Raw genomic sequence first — 24339 nt, forward strand, 5'->3', positions numbered from 1 at the left:
TATATTTAAAACATTAAATATATTTTCTTGAATTACAATGATTTCATTTTCAGACAAAGTGGATGATACTACCTCCTGTAAATATTACTGCTTATACAAATTCGTACTCCTAAAATGTGCCTTTAGAAGTGAACAAGCAATTACCCAGTTAGTGTCTTCCTCATTATTGTCCACCTCCCCACAGAAGCGGCACAGTTGGCTCAGGTCATGTAGCAAAACATGTCAAGTAGTCTATACATCTCTACATGTATTTTTCAGAGCAAACAGGGAACAGGGGAATAGTATAGGTTTCTTGTAACATAATTATTTAAATGCATGTGTTTTAGTGGCCATCTAGTCAGAAGTTGGATCAATGATAACCTTGAAAGATCCTTATAAATTTTTATTTTATCTACAATTATATTGAATTATAAATTGAACATACCAGTGTTGGAGGAGAGTGACTGCTATTTCTTCTCTCATGATAACATCTTTGACCGTATTTGAAAAGGATCAGGGGAGAATCAATGTACCTTTAGCACATCAAATATTTCTGAAGTTATCAATTTGTACAGTATTTGCTGAAACCATAAATACATGTTATGGTAGATGTCGTATTACATGATAATCTACCATGTTCTATGTAACATATACAGTCAATTATATGCAATATGTAGAAAACTGCTACCTAACCTGTTCACTGCTAGAGTAAAAGCACAACAAACATATGTTTTTATTATAAACATAGAGCAACATGTAGAAGTGTATTCCAAGACCAAAAGTAAATCAGAATCAAAGTGGTTAGGTGGTTATTGAATCAGCATTTACAAACAGCAAGGGACTTTGCAGTTATGATGCCTGCAGCTCAACTCATTCAACCAATTAGGCAACCGTACACAGCAAAGACTTGGTGATTGTCCACTGAATTATTAAGGAGAAGACAACTTCAAGATTGACACAATTGTAGATCACAGAAAAAGAAAAACAGTACATCACTTTATCCAGACCAAGAGGTATTAAGGAGCTGGTCATTTTCTGGGCCTGTAGGCTAGAATTAGAATCCTGAACATAATGTGAGCTGCAATAGGGAGGCCATCCAGGGTGCAAATCAGTGGAGGGGAATCTGAGAATGCAGGGATTCCAGCAGGGTGTGAGTTGAAGTAGCCAAATCTGGAGCTGACAAGGCTCTGACTGAGCATCTTGGGGAAATCGCTAGATGGTGTGGAAGAAGAAGCAGAATGTTCATGTTAGGGCTAAAATGTAAATGACGTGATCATCTCGGATTATCTAACATCTGAGAATGGGCAGGCATTCCCTCGTATGAAGAGCATCTACATCTGGCTGATTATGTACTGTCATCCAGGTGGAAATGTCACCTGAATATCTGATGTAGGAAAAGAGATAAAAGATAAATTGAGTGTCCTGTGGATATGTATATGTACTGTACATCTGTGTATATATATATATATATCTTGGTATATATTTTTATTATTATTATTATCATTATTGTGTTTTGTGGTTGAGGGAGGTTGATGGGGATGGTGGAAGTGCTAGGGGTGTCCTATTGAGGGCAAAGGGACCTATTGGGGAGGGGATTCTTCTTGGAGGCACATTCAGTCATAGTTTTGTTTATTATATTGTTATTATACTTTTTCCCCCTTCTTTTTTTCTGTTATTATAACAGTTTACTGTGATTATGGATATACACTCATGTTGACTTATATATTTGAACTTAATTTTTTTGCTCAGAGTACAAATGTTTGATTCATTATTATTATTAGATTTATTATTATTACTACTGTACCTACATTCTTAAAAACAAAAACAGAAAAAGTGTAAAAAAATGTAGGAAAAGCCTTTAGAGGGAAAAGCACTATGGGATGGGGGATTGAGGAATGGGTAGAGAGAACAGTAGAGGGCTCTGAAAACTATTATTGCTGAAATAACCACTTCCTTTTGTGACTAGAGTCTAATACTTCCTGTGGCACACACTACTGGTCAACATGAGCTACCAAAAGGATTCTGAAGTGTGCCAGGCCTTGCAGTCCCAAGAAGGAGGGAGGGGTGATTTCGGCAGACAAGAAAATGGCCTTGCCAAAATCCTCCCTTCTAATTTCCATAATTTTGTGGCTAGAGTCAAATGCCTTCTGTGGCACGGCACACATCAAAGTAAAATACTTTCTATAGAAAAACGTTATTTGGCAACTGAAATTAATAGTTGATGTATGTGTGTTATATTAAACATAGAGGAAGTAGTAAAATGTAGGCAAGCAATAAACATTTCAGAACAACTACTAGTCGAATAAGACATGTGAGAGATAATGAATTTTAGCAAATAGATTTATTTAGACTAATACACTTGAAACAAATAGCCAAAACGAAAGCTGCAGACATTACCGCCTCGCCCGCGATCAAGCCGAAGAGCAACAAGTCGCAGCAATGGAGAATTGAGTGCGTGCGCGTTCACGCGAAAGAGGAGTGTCTGGTAGAGGGAGTTTATCAGCACAACCCGGCCATCGACAAGTGCCAATATACCCTCCAAACACCTGCTTTTCCGGCATTATCACTTCATAAATACATGACCATACTTAGCGGACTGATGCGATGTCATGTCACTGCTGTCTGGAAGTAATTTTACAACATTTATGAATCTATTAATTTTGTTATATACAGAAGCAATGGTACACGATAGCGTGGCCGAGCGGTCTAAGGCGCTGGATTAAGGCTCCAGTCTCTTCGGGGGCGTGGGTTCGAATCCCACCGCTGTCAGGAATATTTTTCGGATCGCTGGCTCTACTTTCCGCAGTCCAGTGAGTTGAAAATCGCTACAAATAATCCTTATGGATTATATTAAACATTTGAACACAATCTCATGTTAAACGCCTTTGCGACATCTGTAGGCTAAAACGTAAACCTTTTATCGCTTTGCATTGTGGGAATCCAAATAGCAGCTCCTCCCCACGTGTCTCTGTGGAGCCAAGCAACGACATGGCAGCGCTCAGATAGCCACCGTTACTCACTTCTTTAAAGCTCGATCACCTGAAGTATTTCAACATAGCAAAGCCATTAACATACGTCAATGAAATAAACTGAGGGGAACGGTGAAGTGTGCAGGTGAGATCTAGCCCTTAACTTTTATTGAAATACAGGGAAAACTCACAAAATCCAGGCCTGGCAAATGACTTCCAATTATATTTGATAGCTTGCAAGCTAGAGTTTCGAGCAAACGTTAGCCAACACAACCGGGTAAATTGCTAGCCAGTACTCAAGTAAACAGCCATATCTAAAGATTTAGCTGGTTAACCATATCATGAGATATAGCTAGTTAGCCATAATTAACGTTATAGATTTTTTTTACGTGTTACTCGTTATTTTACGGATTAGTTTTGTTTTTAGCGTTGGTTTGGCTCAAACGGTTTGATTGAATAAGTAGCTCACCAACACAGCCGCTATGCTACTTGTCACGTTGTCAAATGTAAATTAGCTAACTAATGTACGGTAGCTAGTTAATTTAGCGATCTTAAACGTATAATGAACTGCGAGGACTACTCACAATAAAATGTATTACTTGGTGGTGGGCTGTTAGATGAATGGTTAGATTTCTTCAAGACGATCGATCTGAGGGAGGTGCTGTTTTTTTGTTTAACATTTTGTGCATATGTATTTCTTATAAACATCCGTTTGTTGGCAATGTCAATTCTTACACATTTAAAAAAAATACTTACTTTTATGTTCGCTAGCAGGATAGGCAAACGCCGCAGAGTACTACCGAGCAACTCGTAATATCATGTACGTTACTATTACAGATAGAACAAAGAGACAGATTTCACCGGATGTATAATTGTGAAGCATCCGCTTGGCGTTTCCATTCGCTACCAAATATGGGAGAAGATGGAACAAAATTGATTTTGGTTAACACTCTGATAATTTTCTCACCGATGAAACATTTGATCTATACAGTTTTCTGTTCCCAAAACTATAATATGTTACGAACAGAGTGGACTTTACCCTTTGCCAAAGTTTTAACAATTTTTTTAGGAGTACCAAGGCGAATTGAGTTGTTGCACACGCTCACTTCAGAGTAGGCGTTCCTTAACATAAATATGCAAATAGTGGTAGAGCGAGCAAATAGGATCTTGCTAGCTCGTGCTTGGCTCTGCCCACCTTGCTTGGTCTGCCAACTATGACTCAAATGACCCATTTGAAACAACAGGATGGGGTCTCTTGGCTTCGGTATAACAAATCTTTGGTAGTAGCTCTGCTGATCACATCTGCCAATCACGTTTGCCAATCACGTTATCCGTATTTAAGATAGTAGACAGAGATCTACGTCAGATGAACTGTTATCAGTGTGTCTTTTTCTTGTTGTAATCAAACTATTTAGTTATAGAAACGTGATATATATATATCATTTTCACCAGGTAAGCCAGTTGAGAGCAATTTTTTAAAATTTTATTTCACCTTTATTTAACAAGGTAGGCTAGTTGAGAACAAGTTCACATTTGCAACTGCGACCTGGCCAAGATAAAGCATAGCAGTTTGAACAGACAACACAGAGTTACACATGGAGTAAACAATTAACAAGTCAATAACACAGTAGAAAAAAAGGGGAGTCTATATACATTGTGTGCAAAAGGCATGAGGAGGTAGGCGAATAATTACAATTTTGCAGATTAACACTGGAGTGATAAATGATCAGATGGTCATGTACAGGTAGAGATATTGGTGTGCAAAAGAGCAGAAAAGTAAATAAATATAAACAGGATGAGGTAGGTAAAATTGGGTGGGCTATTTACCGATAGACTATGTACAGCTGCAGCGATCATTTAGCTGCTCAGATAGCAGATGTTTGAAGTTGGTGAGGGAGATAAATGTCTCCAACTTAAGCGATTTTTGTAATTCTTTCCAGTTCACATTTACAACTGTGACCTGGCCAAGATAAAGCAAAGCACTGCGTCAGAAACAACAGATAACATGGGATAAACAAACGTATAGCCAATAACAATTGAAAAATCTGTATACAAAGATAGACAGCATCCAATTTGTTGAGTAGAGTGTTAGAGGCTATTTTGTAAATTACGAAGTCAAGGATCGGTAAAATGGTCAGTTTTACGAAGGTATGTTTGCAGGCATGAGTGAAGGAGGCTTTGTTGCGAAATAGGAAGCTGATTCTAGATTTAATTTTGGATTGGAGATGCTTAATGTGAGTCTGCAAGGAGAGTTTACAGTCTAGCCAGACACGTAGGTATTTGTAGTTGTCGATGAAGACGGCTTCACAGTATTGTCTCTTGTCGATGGCGGTTATGATATTGATACTGTCAATGTAAGCTGTAAAATTACTCCCAATTTAGAACTCAGTAATTTAGCTAGCTTGCTACTTAACTAGCTAGTTCCAACAAGTATATCTGTTGCTTGCAAGCAGGAGCAGATGGCTGTATCACTAGCTAATGTCATTCTGGGGCAAGGAGCGTTTTGACAAAACGGGTGGCACTGTGATAGACGGCATCCAATTTGTTGAGTAGAGTGTTGGAGGCTATTTTGTAAATGACATCGCCGAAGTCAAGGATCGGTAGGATGGTCAGTTTTACGAAGGTTCTCGTCTCTGGACCACACGCGGCTTAGATTGCATTCTGCTAAGGCACTTGTCGCTCTCTACATTGGTCAGTTACATTCGTGACCATGGGAGGTCCTTTCGATACGCCTATGGGGCCTGGGCACATGCATGCTCCTGGGGAGAAAGGGTAATACTGCATGAGTTGATGACAGTTTGATGGTCTCCATCAGAAGTCCAGGCTTTTGGCGTAGGTTGTAAAGTGCAGTATTTTAAGATTGTGCCCCCCACGGCACTTGATATACACTGAGTGTACAAACATGAACACCTGCTCTCTCCATGACATAGACTGACCAGGTGAATCCAGTTGAAAGCTTATTGATGTCACTTGTTAAATCCACTTCAATCAGTGTAGATGAAGGGGAGGGGAACGTTTAAAGAAGGAATTTAAAGCCTTGAGACAATTGAGACATGGATTGTGTATGTGTGCTATTCAGAAGGTGAATGGGCAAAACAACAGATGTAAGTGCCTTTGAATGGGATATTGTACTAGGTGACAAGCAACACTGCTGGGTTATCATGCTCAACAGTTTCCTGTGTATATCAAGAATATTCCACCACCTAAAGGACATCCAGCCAACTTGACAAAACTGTGGGAAGCATTGGTGTCAACATGGGCCAGCTTTCGTCACCTTGTAGAGTCCATGCCCCGACAAATTGAGGCTGTTCTGAGGGCAAAAGGGGTACAACTCAATATTAGGTTCACTATATTTAGATATTTCAAATACTGCCTGAGACACCTTTGCTATTTGTCTCCGTACTCAATAAATGGTGACACACTTTCTGATGGTGTTATTTGTTTGAATTCATATGAAACGTACATTATGGAAAACCTGTCATGATTAGTAGAATAGTGAATGTATTGGCAAGACTTTGGCACTGACGACATTTAGGTTAGTAGGGAAGTTAATCATTTAAACACTTAAATATACTCACATTTAGTATTTCACGTTCATTTCCCAACAGTTTTTTTCTATAATCCTACAGGCTCTATATTATTCTCCGTATCTTATATTCTAATGCATCCAACATTATGCATGTCCACCATGGTATTGGAGAACACTCATCTTATTACAGAGCACTTTGTACAACTGTTTTTAGAGAAGATTATATTGCAAAGTATGCTATGTGTGTAGGCTATGCCATCTGTATTGGCTAATATGCACATGACACACACCCCTTTCCATCTACATGCATTTATTTGGGTTTCTATGCAAAGTACAGTGTCTTCAGAAAGTAATCAGGCCCCTTGACCTTTTTCCACATTTTGTTACGTTTACAGCCTTATTCTAAAATTGATTAAATAAATACAAATCCTCAGCAATCTACACACAATACCCCATAATCACAAAGGCAAAAGTTTTTAATTTATTTTTCGCAAATGTATTAAAAATTAACATACCTTATTTACATAAGTATTCAGATCCTTTGCTATGAAAATTGAGCTCAGGTGGATCCTGTTTCCATTGATCATCATTGATGTTTCCATAACTTGATTGGAGTCCATGTGTGATAAATTAAATTGATTGGACATGATTTGGAAAGGAATACACCTGTCTATATAAGGTCCCACACTTGACAGTACAGGTTCAGAGTAAAAACAAGCCATGAGGGTCGAAGGAATTGTCCATAGAGCTCCGAGACAGGATTCTGTCGAGGCACAGATTTGGGGAAGGGTGCCAAAAAATGTCTGAAGCATTGAAGGTCCCCAAGAACGCAGTAGCCTCCATCATTCTTAAATGGAAGAAGTTTAGAACCCCCAAGACTCTTCCTAGAGCTGGCTGTTAGGCCAAACTGAGCAATCAGGGGAGATGGGCCTTGGTCAGGGAGGTGACCAAGAACCTGATGGTCACTCTGACAGAGCTCCAGAGTTCCTCTGGAGATAGGAGAACCCTCTAGGAGGACAACCATCTCTGCAGCACTCTACCTATCAGGCCTTTATGGTAGAGTGGCCAGACTGATGCCACTCCTCAGTAAAAGGCACATGACAGCCAGCATGGAGTTTGCCAAAAGTCACCTCAAGACTCTGACCATGAGAAACAAGATTCTCTGGCCTGATGAAACCAAGATTGAACTCTTTGGCCTGAATGCCAAGCGTCATGTCTGGAGGAAACCTGGCACCATCCCTACGGTGAAGCATGTTGTTGGTGGCAGCATCATCTGTGGAGATGTTTTTCAGGGGCAGGGACTGGGAGACAAGTCAGGATTGAGACAAAGAAGAACCGAGCAAAGTACAGAGAGATCCTTGATGAAAACATGCCCCAGAGCGCTCAGGACCGCAGACTGGGGTGAAGGTTCACCTTTCAACAGGACAATGACCCTAAGCATACAGCCAAGACAATGCAGGAGTGGCTTCAGGACCAGTCCATGCATGTCCTTGAGTGGGCCAGCCAGAGCCTGGACTTAAACCTGATCAAACATCTCTGCAGAGACCTGAAAATAGCTGTGCAGTAATGCTCCCCATTCAACCTGACAGTGCTTGAGAGGATCTGCAATACCCAAGAGGACTCTGATGCTGTAATCGCTGCCAAAGGTGCTTCAACAAAGTACTCAGTAAAGGCTCTGAATACTTATGTAAATGTGATATTTCAGTTTTTTTATTTTAAATAAATTTGGGAGAATTTCTAAAAACCTGTTTTTGCTTTGTCATTATGGGGTAGTGTGTGTGTATGGATTGATGAGGGGGCCGAAAAACAATTGAATACATTTTAGATTGAGGCTGTAACGTAACAAAATGTGGAAATGTCAAGGGGTCTGAATACTTTCTGAAGGCACTGTATATGATTGAATGTTTCTTCAAGCCTGCCGGTACAGTGCATTCGGAAAGTATTCAGACCCCTTTTTCCAAATTCTGTTCTAAATTGATTAAATTTAGTTTTTTTCTTCGCCAATCTACACACAATACCCTATAATGACAGCAATTTTTTTTTTACAAAGGTATTCAAAAGCCTGATTTGGTTGAGTGCTGCGGTGTTTTCTAGAAGGTTCTCCAATGTCGACAGAGGAACTCAGGAGCTCTGTCAGTGACCTTCGGGTTCTTGGTCACCAGCCTGACCAAGACCCTTATCCCCCGATTGCTTTAGGAGTCTTGGTGGTTCCAGACTTCTTCCATATAAGAATAATGGAGGCCACTGTGTTCTTCTGGGCCTTCAATGCTGCAGACATTGTTTTGGTACCCTTCCCCAGATCTTTGCCTCAACACAACCATGATTCAAAAATGTAATTTACTGACAGAGATGGCTAATGAAACACATTGACTAGCCTAGCTGGCTACTGTAAATGTCAAACTGACTTTTTGCTAGCTTTCAATAAATTGGCTAAGTGGTCAAGACAATTCGTATTGCATGCTGCGTATTTCAAGTGCACTCAAACAGATATTTATCTTATTTCAGTCTGGGAGCTAGCTATATCTGTTCCTCTTCATCAGACAGCAGCTTGTGTTTTCAGAAAGAAAGAAACTGTTTACATTTTAGATTGAAGCAGGACATTGGCTGCCTTCATCCCGGGGTGTATGTTCAGGATTTCTGATTGGTTCCAAGTTTAGCTGTTCAGCTCTAGCAAATTTGCCGGCAGTGTTGAATATACTTAATGTGCAAGAATTTAAGGTGCAAACAAATTGTGTAGTCATCATAAGAATGTTTTACTGTCATATGCCAAAAAATGTGCTCCTCCCTTGACGGGGTTTGATCAACTTCCAAGTTTTTCAGCTTCGGCCCACAACTTATACACGTTACATCATTGCACAAGTGTTAGCTAGCAAGCTAAATGGCTAAAATAGCCATGTTGCTGATGTGATGTGTCTGTCTAACGAGCTCAATGGTACTGGAATGTCAGAGTTCTGTTAGTTTGCCGGTCACTCAGTATCACTGTTATTCTAGGTTGGCTCTCCGGAGGTCTCCTGCTGCTCTTCTATGACATCTCCCCCTCCCCTCACCATGGCCAGCGGGGAGGACGATGACCCCGTCATACAAGAGGTGAGTGACCAGTTTCCCCAGCACTCCTGTTTACCAGTCTATTTCTTCCCAACCCTAGGTTTTATCATCTTGGCGAGAATAATGAGTGATGGAAAGAATTTGAACCCAAGATTCCTCTCTTTCTGTTTCTTTTAGATTGATGTATACCTGGCCAAAAGCCTTGCGGACAAGCTCTATCTGTTCCAGGTAGGTTCTGCATCTACTCTGCAACAAGCTGTATGGATTTGATATGTTCCTGGTTAAGATCTTGTACAACTATCTTATCTTAATTTCTCTTGTTTTTTTTCTTCTCCTTCATAGTATCCAGTTCGCCCTTCCTCTATGACCTATGATGATATCACTCATCTGTCTGCCAAGATCAAGCCCAAGCAGCAGAAGGTGTGACTGGGCTCCCTTGTTTAAGAGATTTTCATCTCATATGGATATCCATCTCATTTGGACACACCTACTCATTCCAGTTGTTTTTCTTAATTTTACTATTTTCTACATTGTAGAATAATAGTGAAGACATCAACATTATGAAATAACACATGGAGTCATGTAGTTACCAAAAAAGTGTTAAACAAATCTAATTGTATTTTCTATATGAGATTCTTCAAAGTAGCCACTCTTCTTCATGAGGTAGTCATTTCAATTAGCAGGTGTGCCTTGTTAAAAGTTAATTTCCAATGCGTTTGAGCCAATCAGTTGTTGGTAAAAGACCCAAGTCCATATTATGGCAAGAACAGCTCAAATTATTATAATTTTTTATCCTTTTTATTTAACTAGGCAAGTCAGTTAAGAACAAATTCTTATTTACAATGACAGCCTACCGGGGAACAGTGGGCCTTGTTCAGGGCCAGAACGACAGAATTTTTCCTTGTCAGCTCGGGGATTCGATCCAGCAACCTTTCGGTTACTCCCAACACTCTAACCACTAGACTAACTGCCGCCCCAAATAAGCAAAGAGAAACGACAGTTCATCATTACTTTAAGACATGAAGGTCAGTCAATGAGGAAAATTTAAGAACTTTGAAAGTTCCTTGAAGTTCAATCTCAAAAACCATCCAAGCGCTATGATGAAACTGGCTCTCTTGTGGACAGCCACAGGAAAGGAAGACCTCTGCTGCAAAGGATATGTTCATTAGTTACCAGCCTCAGAAATTGCAGCCCAAATAAATTCTTCAGAGGTCAAGTAACAGACACATCTCAACATGAACTGTTCAGAGACTGCGGGAACCAAGCCTTCATGGTTGAATTGCTGCAAAGAAACAACTAAAGGACACCAATAAGAAGACTTTCTTGGGTCAAGAAACATGAGCAATGGACATTCGACTGGTGGAAATCTGTCCTTTGGTCGGATGAGTCCAAATGTGAGATTTTTGGTTCCAACCACCGTGTCTTTGTGAGAAGCAGAGTAGGTGAACGGATGATTTCCGCATGTGTGGTTCCCACCAGGAAGCATGGTGGAGGTGGTGTGATGGTGCTTTGCTGGTGACACTGTCAGTGATTTATTTAGTATTCAATGCACACTTAACCAGCATGGCTACCACAGCATTCTTCAGCGATATGCCATCCCATCTGGTTTCCGCTTAGTGGAACTATAATATGTTTTTCAACAGGACAATGACCCAACACACCTCCAGGCTGTGTAAGGCTATTTGACCAAGAATGAGAGTGATGGAGTGCTACATCAGATGACATGGCCTCCACAATCACTTGACCTCAACCCAATTGAAATGGTTTGGGATGTGTTCGACCGCAGAGTGAAGGAAAAGCAGCCAACAATTGCTCAGCATATGTGGGAACTCCTTCAAGGCTGTTGGAAAAGCATTCCAGGTTAAGCTGGTTGAGAGAATGCCAAGAGTGTGCAAAGCTGTCATCAAGGCAAAGGGTGGCTACTTTGAAGAATCTAAAATCAAACATGTATTTTGATTTGATTAACACTTTTTTTGGTTACTATATGATTCCATGTGTTTCATAGTTTTTGATGTCTTCACTATTATTGTACAATGTAGAAAATAGTTTTAAAAAATAAAGGAAAAACCCTTGATTTAGTAGGTGTGTCCAAACTTTTGACTGGTACTGTATGAAGGACAAACCATATTATCCATCTTCCCTAGCCTGTCCTATTATTAAACAATATCCTCAGTTTATCATTTGTGTCTTTGTGTAGGTGGAGCTGGAGATAGCCATCAACACTCTGAGTCCTAACTACTGTCGAAGTAAAGGCGAGCAGATTGCCCTCAATGTGGACGGAACCACCTCAGAGGACTCCAACACCTACTCTGTGTGAGTGCACTACATGCAGTGGTTGCTCCACTGGAAGTTTTGCGATTATGCTGTGGTACTTAGGGGTCATTTTTTGGTTTAGTACGGTACCCTGCGTCACCACTTCATTGCTCCAGACCAGCACAAGGGGAGTTAGAGCACTGTATATGCTTTTGGGTCCGACTGTGTCTCTAACTAACAATGAATGGGCGACATAAACCTAAATAGTAACTGATAATTGTGCACAACTTCAGTATTACTTACTAAAACTGTTGTTACACTAAGGTTTTTACTTTATTTTGTTAGGATTATTTTGCTCTTACTGTGGTACTGTAGACCGGTCATGTTATACAGCACCTGAGTGGTGCAACGGTCTAAGACACTGCATAGCAGTGGAAGCTGTGTTGCTACAGATGCTGGTTAAATACCCGTTCCGGCCTCGATTGGGATGACTGTAGGTTTTTGGTTTCTCTCCCTTTAAAAACAGAAATGAATCATTCTAAATAACAAACGGGCTTTATTTACAAATTAGTAACAATGTCTCACCCCATGTTCAAGATTGGCCTTTTTCTCCCTCATTTTACATTATTTGAAAACAAAATCATCTCCAGATTTATTTATTTTTTAAACAAAGCGATTCATTATTATTAATTTATAATTATATAAAAGCCCCTTGGATATTCTCACAGATATATTATTGACCCTGTTATTAGCAGGACAATATATATTGGTCATGGCTCCTGAGTGGCGCACAATGGGATTGCCCTGCAGTTCTCCAGCTGTATCCATGGAAAGTGCGCGAGGTTCAAGGCATGAGGGCAGGGGGCACATGATGAGCCGCAGAGCCAGGCACAGAAGACAGACTTAGCCCATGGGGAACGGAGGAGGAGAGGTGGACCCCCACCCTGCCACACTGGGTAGCACAGAGCAACACTATAAGGGGTGTTGCACTAATAATGGTGCTGACTAAAGAAACATTCCTGCTGTTCTAGCAGGTAGCTGGACAATAGACTGGCCTAAATGTTTTTCTAAGTTAGGTTCGTAGTAGTAGTAGTAGTAGTAGTAGTAGTTGGGTGTTGGTTAGACTAAAATGATGGTGTATAAATGTTAGTGTAACCTTTATTTAACTAGGCAAGTCGTTTAAGAACAAATTCTTATTTACAAGGACAGCCTACTCCCTCCTCAACGCCAGGGAATTGAACCACGATCTCCCGCGTGCCCGCATGACACAGGGATCATTTAGCTCAATAGTCCAGCACTGAAGCCTACTCCCGACCGTCACGATGTACAGCACCATATTTTACGTTCCATCCTAACAGAAACCCAGAGGGTTTTTCATTTTTCTTGGAGTAGAAACACCATAATATTAATCAAATGAATTAAGCAAAATTTCTTAAAATCAGTCCCATATACTATGTATATAAATGTAAATCTCCCGCAGGCCAGATTGAATTGGCTCATATGCTGCCCACCCATGACTTTGTACACTTTGTGTTGGTTCATTTCTTAGTACTCTGTGTTAGTTTCATTTGTGTATGTCATCTGTCATATGCTGTGTCTGTGACATGCTGGTCATTCAACAATCTCCTTGCAGGAAGATGATGGACAAGCAGACGTTCACATCCATCCAGTCCACGACCAACACCTCCAGATACGCTGCTGCCATCTTCAGGAAAGGTAGCTGTGTTTCTGTACATTCATATCCATCAGCACTGACATTGCTCTCCTGCGTGTGTTCATGTTAGTCTTGATATCTAAATGTTTGTCTCTGACTCGGTGTGATGTCACTGATGGGTGTTGATGATGTCATCAGGTGAGCTCCACATCACGCCGCTGCAGGGCATCCTCCAGATGCGACCCAGCTTCTCCTATCTGGACAAGGCTGACTGCAAACACAGAGAGCGGGAGGCCGCTAACGAGGGGGGAGACTCCTCTCAGGACGAGGCAGATGAAGATGTCAAGGCCGTCACTGTAAGGAAACACACACAATAACAATCACAATTCACACACAATGGCCCTCTTAAATCAATTGTTGAGCTCTGTTTTCTTTGTCAGTATTGGGATGGTCAAATTAAACCTGTCTCTTTCCTCTAGGTGAGGTTTTCCCGTCCTGAGTCGGAGCAGGCTCGTCAGAGGCGTATCCAGTCGTATGACTTCCTTCAGAAGAAACAGGCAGAGGAATCCTGGGTCCACCTGCACTACCACGGCCTCAATGTAAGGGGGTGCTCTCACACACTGTTTTATGTGACCTCAGTTCATCCAAGTCACAGCCAATCTCAATTTATCACCTACTTTGTGTGTGTGTTTAGGACGGGCGTTCGGACCACGAGAGGCTATACCTGTACTGCCAGACTATGGGAGGTTCCGATAACACAGAACTGGTGAAAACTCCAAAGTGAGTACTAACACGTAGTGTCCCTATTTGAAAGTTGCTTTTGTGTGTCATTCCTTCTCTCTTCTCCTGATCCCTTTATTCATCCCTCTCTTCCCTCCTGCTCCCTTTATTCTTCCCTCCTGCTCCCTTTATTCATCTCTCTCCCTCTTTTCTCCTGCTCCCTTTATTCTTCCCTCCTGCTCCCTTTATTCATCTCGCTCCCTTTATTCATCCCTCTTTTCTCCCGCTCCCTTTATTCATCCCTCTTTTCTCCCGCTCCCTTTATTCATCCCTCTCCCTCTTTTCTCCCTCAGGGAGTACCTGGCAATGCTCATGCCTCCTGTCGCAGAGGAGAAGATGTAAGTCAAACTTGCATGGTGTGTAATGTATTAAGCCATGTTGTAACATTTCAGGTATGAAACTGATGAGTCCTTGGTGTGTGTGTGTCAGTGTGAGGCCCGTAGGTCCCAGTAACATGCTGTCCATGGCCCAGCTCCGGACGCTGCCGCTCGGTGACCAGATCAAGACCCTGATGAAGAACGGTACACTAACCTTGTTACTTTTGCTCCAATAAATCTTTATTTTCCCCAAGGGAAATGTTTTCAAATCAAATGTATTTGTCACATGTGCCGAATGCAACTGGTGTAGACTTAACTGTGAATTTGTTGCTTACGAGCCCATGTCCTCCATCTTATTCTTTCCATAATTTCTTTCTTCCCCTCTAGTTAAGGTGATGCCGTTTGCCAACCTGATGGGTTTGCTGACCCCTGGGACAGACTCCACTGCAGTGCTGCGCTGCATCCAGCAGGTGGCGCTACTGGTGCAGGGCAACTGGGTGGTCAAAAGGTGAGACGAGCAGAGCAGGATTGTGGCGGACCAGGTTCACAGATCCAGATTAAATAGATCCAAAAAAGTCTTCCTTCTGGATTAATTATTCAAGATCTAAATGTGTGATTTCATTAACAAAGATTATGCTTTGATACTTAAAAAAAGAACGAAAAATATGAACTATTGTCCCAGAAATATTTCAGGTCATGTCCCTGACAGCAGTTGAACACTCTTTTGTTCCTTCAGTGACGTGCTGTATCCTAAGAACAGCTGTAGTCCCCACAGTGGTGTGCCTGCTGAGGTGCTGTGTCGAGGAAGAGACTTTGTGGTGAGTCACACTGTTTATACCCTTACCATATCTCAGAGCAGATCTTCCTGCACAGGTCCACAGTACAATTGTGCATGTTCATTGACAAGAGGTTCAAATTTCAAGACTTCATGGTGAAATTTAAACAGGAATAAAGATATGTTTTGTATGTATATATATATATATGTTTGTGTGTGTGTGTGTGTGTGTTTTATGTTCTTGTTTCTCTTAGATGTGGAGATTCACTCAGGATCGCTCGGTGATGAGGAAGGAGATTGCAGCCATCATCAAGGTAATCATCAACTGTTTTAAACAGTTCACTGCACCAGGGGGTGCTACTAAAGCCACCTGATGTGTCTCACACCTGGCCAAAGATACCCAATTCAAATACCACTCTATTTAAAGTATATGGTGTAACACACTTCACAAGTGTTCCTATAAGTCAATCAATCAAATGTATTTATAAAGCCCTTCGTACATCAGCTGATATTTCAAAGTGCTGTACAGAATCCCAGCCTAAAACCCCAAACCACAAGCAATGCATGTGTAGAAGCACAGTGGCTAGGAATAACTCCCTAGAAAGGCCAGAACCTAGGAAGAAACATAGAGAGGAACCAGGCTATGAGGGGTGGCCAGTCCTCTTCTGGCTGTGCCGGGTGGAGATTATAACAGAACATGGCCAAGATGTTCAAATGTTCATAAATGACCAGCATGGTCAAATAATAATAATCACAGTAGTTGTCGAGGGTGCAGCAAGTCAGAACCTCAGGAGTAAATATCAGTTGGCTTTTCATAGCCGATCATTGAGAGTATCTCTACCGCTCCTGCTGTTTCTAGAGAGTTGAAAACAGCAGGTCTGGGACAGGTAGCACGTCCGGTGAACAGGTCAGAGTTCCACAGCCGCAGGCAGAACAGTTGAAACTGGAGCAGCAGCACGGCCAGGTGGATTGGGGACAGCAAGGAGTCGTCAGGCCAGGTAGTCCTGAGGCATGGTCCTAGGGCTCAGGTCCTCCGAGAGCGAGAGAGAGAGAGAGAGAGAAAGAAAGAATTGGAGAGCATACTTAAATTCACACAGGACACCGGATAAGACAGGAGAAATACTCTAGATATAACAGACTGACCCTAGCCCCCCAAGACATAAACTACTGCAGCATAAATACTGGAGGGTGAGACAGTAGGGGTTGGGAGACACTGTGGTCCCTTCCGACGAAACCCCCGGACAGGGCCAAACAGGCAGGATATAACCCCACCCGCTTTGCCAAAGCACAACCCCCACACCACTAGAGGGGTATTTTCAACCACCAACTGAGACAAGGCCGAGTATAGCCCACAAAGATCTCCGCCACGGCACAACCCAAGGGGGGTCGCCAACCCAGACAGGAAGATCCCGTCAGTGACTCAACCCACAAGTTTAAATTTGTTCCTCCCCTCACTAACAGTTACCCCCAGAGGGTGTTACTAAATGCCCCCCCCCCCCCCCCCAAAGTTACCTCCAGAGCAGTTGAAGCTGGTGGGAGGAGCTATAGGGGGATGGGCTCATTGTAATGGCTGGAATGGAAATATGGAACGGTATCAAACAAATGGAAACCACATGTTTGACTTTGTTCAATTTATTCCACTCCACCATTACAATGAGACTGTCCTCCTATAGCTCCTCCCACCAGCCTCCTCTGCTCCAGAGGTTGTTGCTAACTATTTGTCCTCCCTGTTATTTCCAGCTCCCCCCGGAGGACGTGAAGGACTTCCTGGAACATATGGCCGTGCCTCGTATCAACCGTGGCTGGGAGTTCCTGTTGCCAAGCGACGGTTCCTTCATCAAGAAGCACCCTGATGTGGCCCAGCGGCAGCACATGCTGTGGATGGGGATACAGAGCAAGTAAGACATGACATACGCAAACACACACACACATTATCACTCACTGTTTGCCTTGGTAAGGTAACATGGACAGAGACGGTTGATTTTATGTTTCATGTTTTGTTTGCAGATTGGAGAAGGTCTTCACCTTCTCTAAGGATGACCTGGTATCCAAAAAGGACCTAGAAACAGGTGTGTGTGCTTATAGCAGCGTCTTTCTGGCATAATGTGTTTTATAATTGTCTCTAGCTGAAAACTGTTTCTCTGTCCTTTATAGAAACTGTGCACGTGAGTGGCGAGCAGCGGCTGAAGGCTGCCCATGAACGTGCACGGCATAACCAGCCCTCTCTAGAGAAGGACCTGAGCGCTCGTCGACAGGGTGGAGCCGGGGCGAGTGGCGGAACTGGGGTTCGGGTCAAAGAAGAACCTGTCAGTGAAGACGAACCCATGGACTCGTGCTCATCCGTGCACCCTAATGGTTTGGTTAACGGTTACCCCTCATCCTCCGCTACCTGCCCCGCCTCAAACCCTCATAACGGGCACGGCGGGACCCCCACTCCCTCACCGTCCCCTGAGCTGAGGGACTTTGTGTGGAACACGTTCAGGAAGCAGCACGTGCTGACGCTGAGCGAAGTCAAGAGGCTGTTCAACCTCCACCTGGCCTCCCTGCCTCCTGGACACAGCCTGTTCCACTCCATCTCAGACCGCCTGCTACAGGATACTATACTGATGAGCCAATGCAAACAGATACTGGTGCCTGTGAGTATTAGACCCTGTCCCTGCTGCATGACTACCATCCCACCAGGGCTCCCTTGGGTTTTGGGTTTTGAAACTGGCATGATAGGGGGTTTGGGGTCAGTTCCTCTGGAAAACAGACAACCCCCTGTGGTACCGGAGAATTTCAGTTAAAGATCTGCCCATTCTTCCACCCGGTGAGTAAGTCTAGATATCCACAGATAAAGAGCCTCTCCTTGGACTAAAGAGATCAGCTTTTGGCTCCCGGCCAGATCAGCCTGCCCGGGTTCTCTTCTCTGCTGCAATGATGGTCTCTTGCTTGCCTCAGGAGTACAGCCATCACCTTTCCTAAACAGAACAACAAACTGTGGTTTTGGTGTGTGATCTATCCCTGTAGCAGCACACCGGCTTTACTCCTGAGGGTAGTAGGTAGGTAGTAGGTAGGAAGTAGAGAGAGCAGTGAGGCGATGGAGGGTTGGCCTTCTCTCTGATTAGAGCCTGATGGCTGTGTGATTGTAGAATCTAACTGTTCAATTATATTACACCCCACCAGACTGCACTGTACCTTAGGTGAAGCCTACATTTTCCTAATGAGGTGTGGTTCTTTAAACTTTGCTCTCATGGTTGTCTTATGCCATAGTACTCATCAGAGAAGTAGTTGAATGAACAATGTTAGCATTAATACCATGACACTGCTACCTATTGTATTCAGGTCTGAGACACTGCTACCTATTGTATTCAGGTCTGAGACACTGCTACCTATTGTATACAGGCCTGAGACACTGTTACCTCTTGTATTCAGGTCTGAGACACTGCTACCTATTGTATTCAGGTCTGAGACACTGCTACCTATTGTATACAGGCCTGAGACACTGCTACCTATTGTATACAGGCCTGAGACACTGCTACCTATTGTATACAGGCCTGAGACACTGCTACCTATTGTATTCAGGCCTGAGACACTGCTACCTATTGTATTCAGGCCTGAGACACTGCTACCTATTGTATTCAGGCCTGAGACACTGCTACCTATTGTATTCAGGCCTGAGACACTGCTACCTATTGTATTCAGGCCTGAGACACTGCTACCTATTGTATTCAGGCCTGAGACACTGCTACCTATTGTATTCAGGCCTGAGACACTGCTACCTATTGTATTCAGGCCTGAGACACTGCTACCTATTGTATTCAGGCCTGAGACACTGCTACCTATTGTATTCAGGCCTGAGACACTGCTACCTATTGTATTCAGGCCTGAGACACTGCTACCTATTGTATTCAGGCCTGAGACACTGCTACCTCTTGTATTCAGGCCTGAGACACTGCTACCTCTTGTATTCAGGCCTGAGACACTGCTACCTCTTGTATTCAGGCCTGAGACACTGCTACCTCTTGTATTCAGGCCTGAGACACTGCTACCTCTTGTATTCAGGCCTGAGACACTGTTACCTCTTGTATTCAGGCCTGAGACACTGCTACCTATTGTATACAGGTCTGAGACACTGCTACCTATTGTATTCAGGCCTGAGACACTGCTACCTATTGTATGGATAAGGAGCAAGTCTCCCTCTGAGTATCAAATCCCCTTTTTCAACCTGGCTTAGGTTCTTATCCCCCTTGCGCTCCTCGGGATGTTGTAGGATTTAGATCCTGGAATGAGGTAGGGAGGTATGAGGAGGGGTTGGACGGAGGAAACTGTCCACTGTTAAATAGCTTCTATTATTGGCTGAGAGCACAAAGTCTATTACCGTTCCAGGAGGAGTTAACCATTAAGCCCTGTGTAGAATTTGCCTGTACACACACATCTAGGATCAGATCCCACTCCCCAAATACGGACTAAACAATAGTCCGTCAGATGAATGCAAAACTGACTTTGGATCAGCTTCGAGGGGCAACTTTATCCTATCCCAGCAGAGATTCATGCTTTCTGGGAGTGGAGAGGGTTGAATCAGGGATTTGCTTAATGGTCTTGGGATGGATTAGAGATCCCGTTACATTTACATGTTGGTCATTTAGCAGATGCTCTTATCAAGAGTGACTTAGTCATCTTCTTAACACAGCACGCCTGTTTTGTTTTGTTGAGATTGGGAATAACTTAATCCAAAGTGTAGCTTCTTGTAATATAAGGTATCCCATGTCTGTAGAGCCCAGTGCTATAAGACTCGGGGTCACTGCAGTTGTCTTTCTCTTCATGTATTTTCATTGGTTTGGTCTCTCTTTTTCCCTGTAGTTTCCAGCCCAGAGCACGGCAGCTGCGGATGAGCAGAAGGTGTTTGTTGTGTGGGAGACAGGAGAGACCTTCGACAAGGTAACAACACCTGGGGTCAGGGTTCTTCTTATAGTCAAGTGTGTAATAATTTTGTTTTCCTTTTCACTCATCATTCCACATGCCCACTGCACCCACTGGATCACTTGTATGCAACCTGTGTTCTGAAATCATGCAGAAATACTCTGATCACAAGTCTGCCTTTACAGTGGCTTGCGAAAGTATTCAACCCCTTGGCATTTTTCCTATTTTGTTGCCTTACAACCTGGAATTAAAATGTATTTTTTGGGGTGTTTGTATCATTTGATTTACACAACATGCCTACCACTTTGAAGATGGAAAATATTTTTTTATTGTGAAACAAACAAGAAATAAGACCAACTGAACTTGTTCGCATAACTATTTACCCCCCCAAAATCAATACTTTGTAGAGCCACCTTTTGCAGCAGTAACAGCTGTAAGTCTCTTGGGGTATGTCTCTAAGCTTGGCACATCTAGCCACTGGGATTTTTGCCCATTCTTCAAGGCAAAACTGCTCCAACTCCTTCAAGTTTGCTGTATACCAGCGGAATCCATCCATCTTTAAATCATACCACAGATTCTCAACTGGATTGAGGTATGGGCTTTGTCTAGGCCATTCCAAGACATTCAAATATTTCCCCTTAAACCACTCGAGTGTTGCCTTAGCAGTAAGCTTAGGGTCATTGTCCTGCTGGAAGGTGAACCTCCGTCCTAGTCTCAAATCTCTGGAAGACTAAAACAGGTTTCCCTCAAGAATGTCCCTGTATTTAGCACCATCCATCATTCCTTCAATTCTGACCAGTTTCCCAGTCCTTGCCGATGGAAAAACAGCCCCACAGCATGATGCTGCCACCACCATGCTTCATTGTGGGGATGGTGTTCTCTGGGTGACGAGAGGTGTTGGGTTTGCGACAGACAGCATTTTCCTCGATGTCCAAAAAGCTCAATTGTAGTCACACTGTAGTCTGACTAGAGTACCTTCTTCCATATGTTTGGGGAGTCTCCCACGTGCCTTTTGTCGAGCACCAAACGTGTTTGCTTATTTCTTTCTTTGTGCAATGGCTTTTTTCTGGCCACTCTCTCTTCCGTAAAGCCCAGCTCTGTGGAGTGTACGGCTTAGTGGTTCTATGGACAGATACTCCAATCTCCGCTTTGGAGCTTTGCAGCTCCTTCAGGGTTGTCTTTGGTCTCTTATTTTTTATATTTTATTTATCATTTTCTAATTAAGAACATTCAAAACAAAAATGAAAAGATAGTGACAGTAACAGATGAGCATATTTGTATTTTTTTTTAAATTAAATATACAAAAAACTAAGTCATTTTTTTATTAAACAAATAATGAGACATTGCATCATAATATCTTTGGTCTCTTTGGTGTCTCTGATTAATGCCTTCCTTGTCTGGTCCTTGAGTTTTGGTGGGCGGCCCTCTCTTGGCAGGTTTGTTGTGGTGCCATATTCTTTCCATGTTTTAATAATGGATTTAATGGTGCTCCGTGGGATGTTTAAAAGTTTCTGATATTTTTTTTTATAACCCAACCCTGATCTGTACTCTCTACAACTTTGTCCCTGACCTGTTTGGAGAGCTCCTTGGTCTTCATGGTGTCGCTTGCTTAGTTGTGTTGCAGACTCTGGGGCCCTGTCAGAACACGTGTGTATATTTAGAGATCATGTGACACTTAGATTGCACACCGGTGGACTTTATTTAACTAATAATGTGACTTTTGAAGTTAATTGTTTGCACCAGATCTTATTATGGACTTCATAGCAAAGGGGGTGAATACATGTGCCCACACCACTTTTGTTTTTAATTATGACATTTTTTTTTATTTTTACCATTAACCCTTTTCACTACACTAAATGGGACTATTTTGTGTATGTCTGTTACATGAAGTCCAAATAAAAAAAACAATTTAAATTGCAGGTTGTAATGCAACAGAATGGGCACCCGCGTGGCGCAGTGGTCTAAGACACCGCATCCCAGTGCAAGAGGCATCACTGCAGTACCTGGTTCGAATCCAGGCTGTATCACATCCGGCCGTGATTGGGAGTCCCATAGGGTGGTGCACAATTGGCCCAGCATCGTTAGGGTTTGGCCGGGGTACGCGGTCATTGTAAATAAGAATTTGTTCTTACCTAGTTAAAGGTTCATATTTTTATTTTTTTACTTAAAAAAAAAAAAAAAAAATAGGAAAAACGCCAAGGGGATGAATACTTTATACCTTACTTAGTTTCAGAAATGTGGGTGTGTTTGAGCTCCCTTTTTTTATTTTATTTTTATTTTATTTCACCTTTATTTAACCAGGTAGGCTAGTTGAGAACAAGTTCTCATTTGCAACTGCGACCTGGCCAAGACAAAGCATAGCAGTGTGAACAGACAACAGAGTGACACATGGATTAAACAATTAACAAGTCAATAACACAGTAGGAAAAAAAGGGGGAGTCTATATACAATGTGTGCAAAAGGCATGAGGAGGTAGGCGAATAATTACAATTTTGCAGATTAACACTGGAGTGATAAATGATCAGATGGTCATGTACAGGTAGAGATATTGGTGTGCAAAAGAGCAGAAAAGTAAATAAATAAAAACAGTATGGGGATGAGGTAGGTGAAAATGGGTGGGCTATTTACCAATAGACTATGTACAGCTGCAGCGATCGGTTAGCTGCTCAGATAGCTGATGTTTGAAGTTGGTGAGGGAGATAAAAGTCAGCGATTTTTGCAATTCGTTCCAGTCACAGGCAGCAGAGTACTGGAACGAAAGGCGGCCAAATGAGGTGTTGGCTTTAGGGATGATCAGTGAGATACACCTGCTGGAGCGCGTGCTACGGATGGGTGTTGCTATCGTGACCAGTGAACTGAGATAAGGCGGAGCTTTACCTAGCATGGACTTGTAGATGACCTGGAGCCAGTGGGTCTGGCGACGAATATGTAGCGAGGGCCAGCCGACTAGAGCATACAAGTCGCAGTGGTGGGTGGTATAAGGTGCTTTAGTGACAAAACGGATGGCACTGTGATAGACTGCATCCAGTTTGCTGAGTAGAGTGTTGGAAGCCATTTTGTAGATGACATCGCCGAAGTCGAGGATCGGTAGGATAGTCAGTTTTACTAGGGTAAGCTTGGCGGCGTGAGTGAAGGAGGCTTTGTTGCGGAATAGAAAGCCGACTCTTGATTTGATTTTCGATTGGAGATGTTTGATATGAGTCTGGAAGGAGAGTTTGCAGTCTAGCCAGACACCTAGGTACTTATAGATGTCCACATATTCAAGGTTCGAACCATCCAGGGTGGTGATGCTAGTCGGGCATGCGGGTGCAGGCAGCGATCGGTTGAAAAGCATGCATTTGGTTTTACTAGCGTTTAAGAGCAGTTGGAGGCCACGGAAGGAGTGTTGTATGGCATTGAAGCTTGTTTGGAGGTTAGATAGCACAGTGTCCAATGACGGGCCGAAAGTATATAGAATGGTGTCGTCTGCGTAGAGGTGGATCAGGGAATCGCCCGCAGCAAGAGCAACATCATTGATATATACAGAGAAAAGAGTCAGCCCGAGAATTGAACCCTGTGGCACCCCCATAGAGACTGCCAGAGGACCGGACAGCATGCCCTCCGATTTGACACACTGAACTCTGTCTGCAAAGTAATTGGTGAACCAGGCAAGGCAGTCATCCGAAAAACCGAGGCTACTGAGTCTGCCGATAAGAATATGGTGATTGACAGAGTCGAAAGCCTTGGCAAGGTCGATGAAGACGGCTGCACAGTACTGTCTTTTATCGATGGCGGTTATGATATCGTTTAGTACCTTGAGTGTGGCTAAGGTGCACCCGTGACCGGCTCGGAAACCAGATTGCACAGCGGAGAAGGTACGGTGGGATTCGAGATGGTCAGTGACCTGTTTGTTGACTTGGCTTTCGAAGACCTTAGATAGGCAGGGCAGGATGGATATAGGTCTGTAACAGTTTGGGTCCAGGGTGTCTCCCCCTTTGAAGAGGGGGATGACTGCGGCAGCTTTCCAATCCTTGGGGATCTCAGACGATATGAAAGAGAGGTTGAACAGGCTGGTAATAGGGGTTGCGACAATGGCGGCGGATAGTTTCAGAAATAGAGGGTCCAGATTGTCAAGCCCAGCTGATTTGTACGGGTCC

General features: G+C 42.9%; 1 protein-coding gene, 1 long non-coding RNA gene and 1 other non-coding gene across 3 annotated transcripts in view; 2 read left to right on the top strand and 1 right to left on the bottom strand.

Moving 5' to 3' along the window:
• On the bottom strand, positions 1–3829 carry LOC109899977 (uncharacterized). Its single transcript, XR_002256535.2, has 2 exons — positions 3705–3829; positions 1–1191 (listed from the first exon to the last, which is right to left on the bottom strand). It is a non-coding gene; the product is annotated as an uncharacterized LOC109899977 (long non-coding RNA).
• On the top strand, positions 2667–2748 carry trnal-aag (transfer RNA leucine (anticodon AAG)). The gene has a single exon. It is a non-coding gene; the product is annotated as a tRNA-Leu (tRNA).
• Positions 2907–24339, top strand: part of LOC109899976 (DNA-directed RNA polymerase III subunit RPC5) — a 25226-nt gene continuing 3793 nt past the window's right edge. Inside the window, exons 1-18 of the mRNA XM_020495659.2 lie at positions 2907–3093; positions 9469–9564; positions 9700–9750; positions 9865–9942; positions 11720–11835; positions 13409–13491; positions 13628–13785; positions 13909–14028; positions 14124–14209; positions 14503–14547; positions 14639–14730; positions 14914–15034; positions 15263–15344; positions 15556–15615; positions 17042–17199; positions 17309–17370; positions 17456–17937; positions 20144–20221. Of these exons, the coding sequence (XP_020351248.1) occupies positions 9502–9564; positions 9700–9750; positions 9865–9942; positions 11720–11835; positions 13409–13491; positions 13628–13785; positions 13909–14028; positions 14124–14209; positions 14503–14547; positions 14639–14730; positions 14914–15034; positions 15263–15344; positions 15556–15615; positions 17042–17199; positions 17309–17370; positions 17456–17937; positions 20144–20221 (1935 nt within the window). The 5' untranslated portion in view covers positions 2907–3093; positions 9469–9501. The remainder of the gene's footprint in view (positions 3094–9468; positions 9565–9699; positions 9751–9864; positions 9943–11719; positions 11836–13408; positions 13492–13627; positions 13786–13908; positions 14029–14123; positions 14210–14502; positions 14548–14638; positions 14731–14913; positions 15035–15262; positions 15345–15555; positions 15616–17041; positions 17200–17308; positions 17371–17455; positions 17938–20143; positions 20222–24339) is intronic.

Source organism: Oncorhynchus kisutch, linkage group LG11 (genome assembly GCF_002021735.2).
Source record: "Oncorhynchus kisutch isolate 150728-3 linkage group LG11, Okis_V2, whole genome shotgun sequence".
Classification (NCBI taxonomy): Eukaryota; Metazoa; Chordata; class Actinopteri; order Salmoniformes; family Salmonidae; genus Oncorhynchus; species Oncorhynchus kisutch.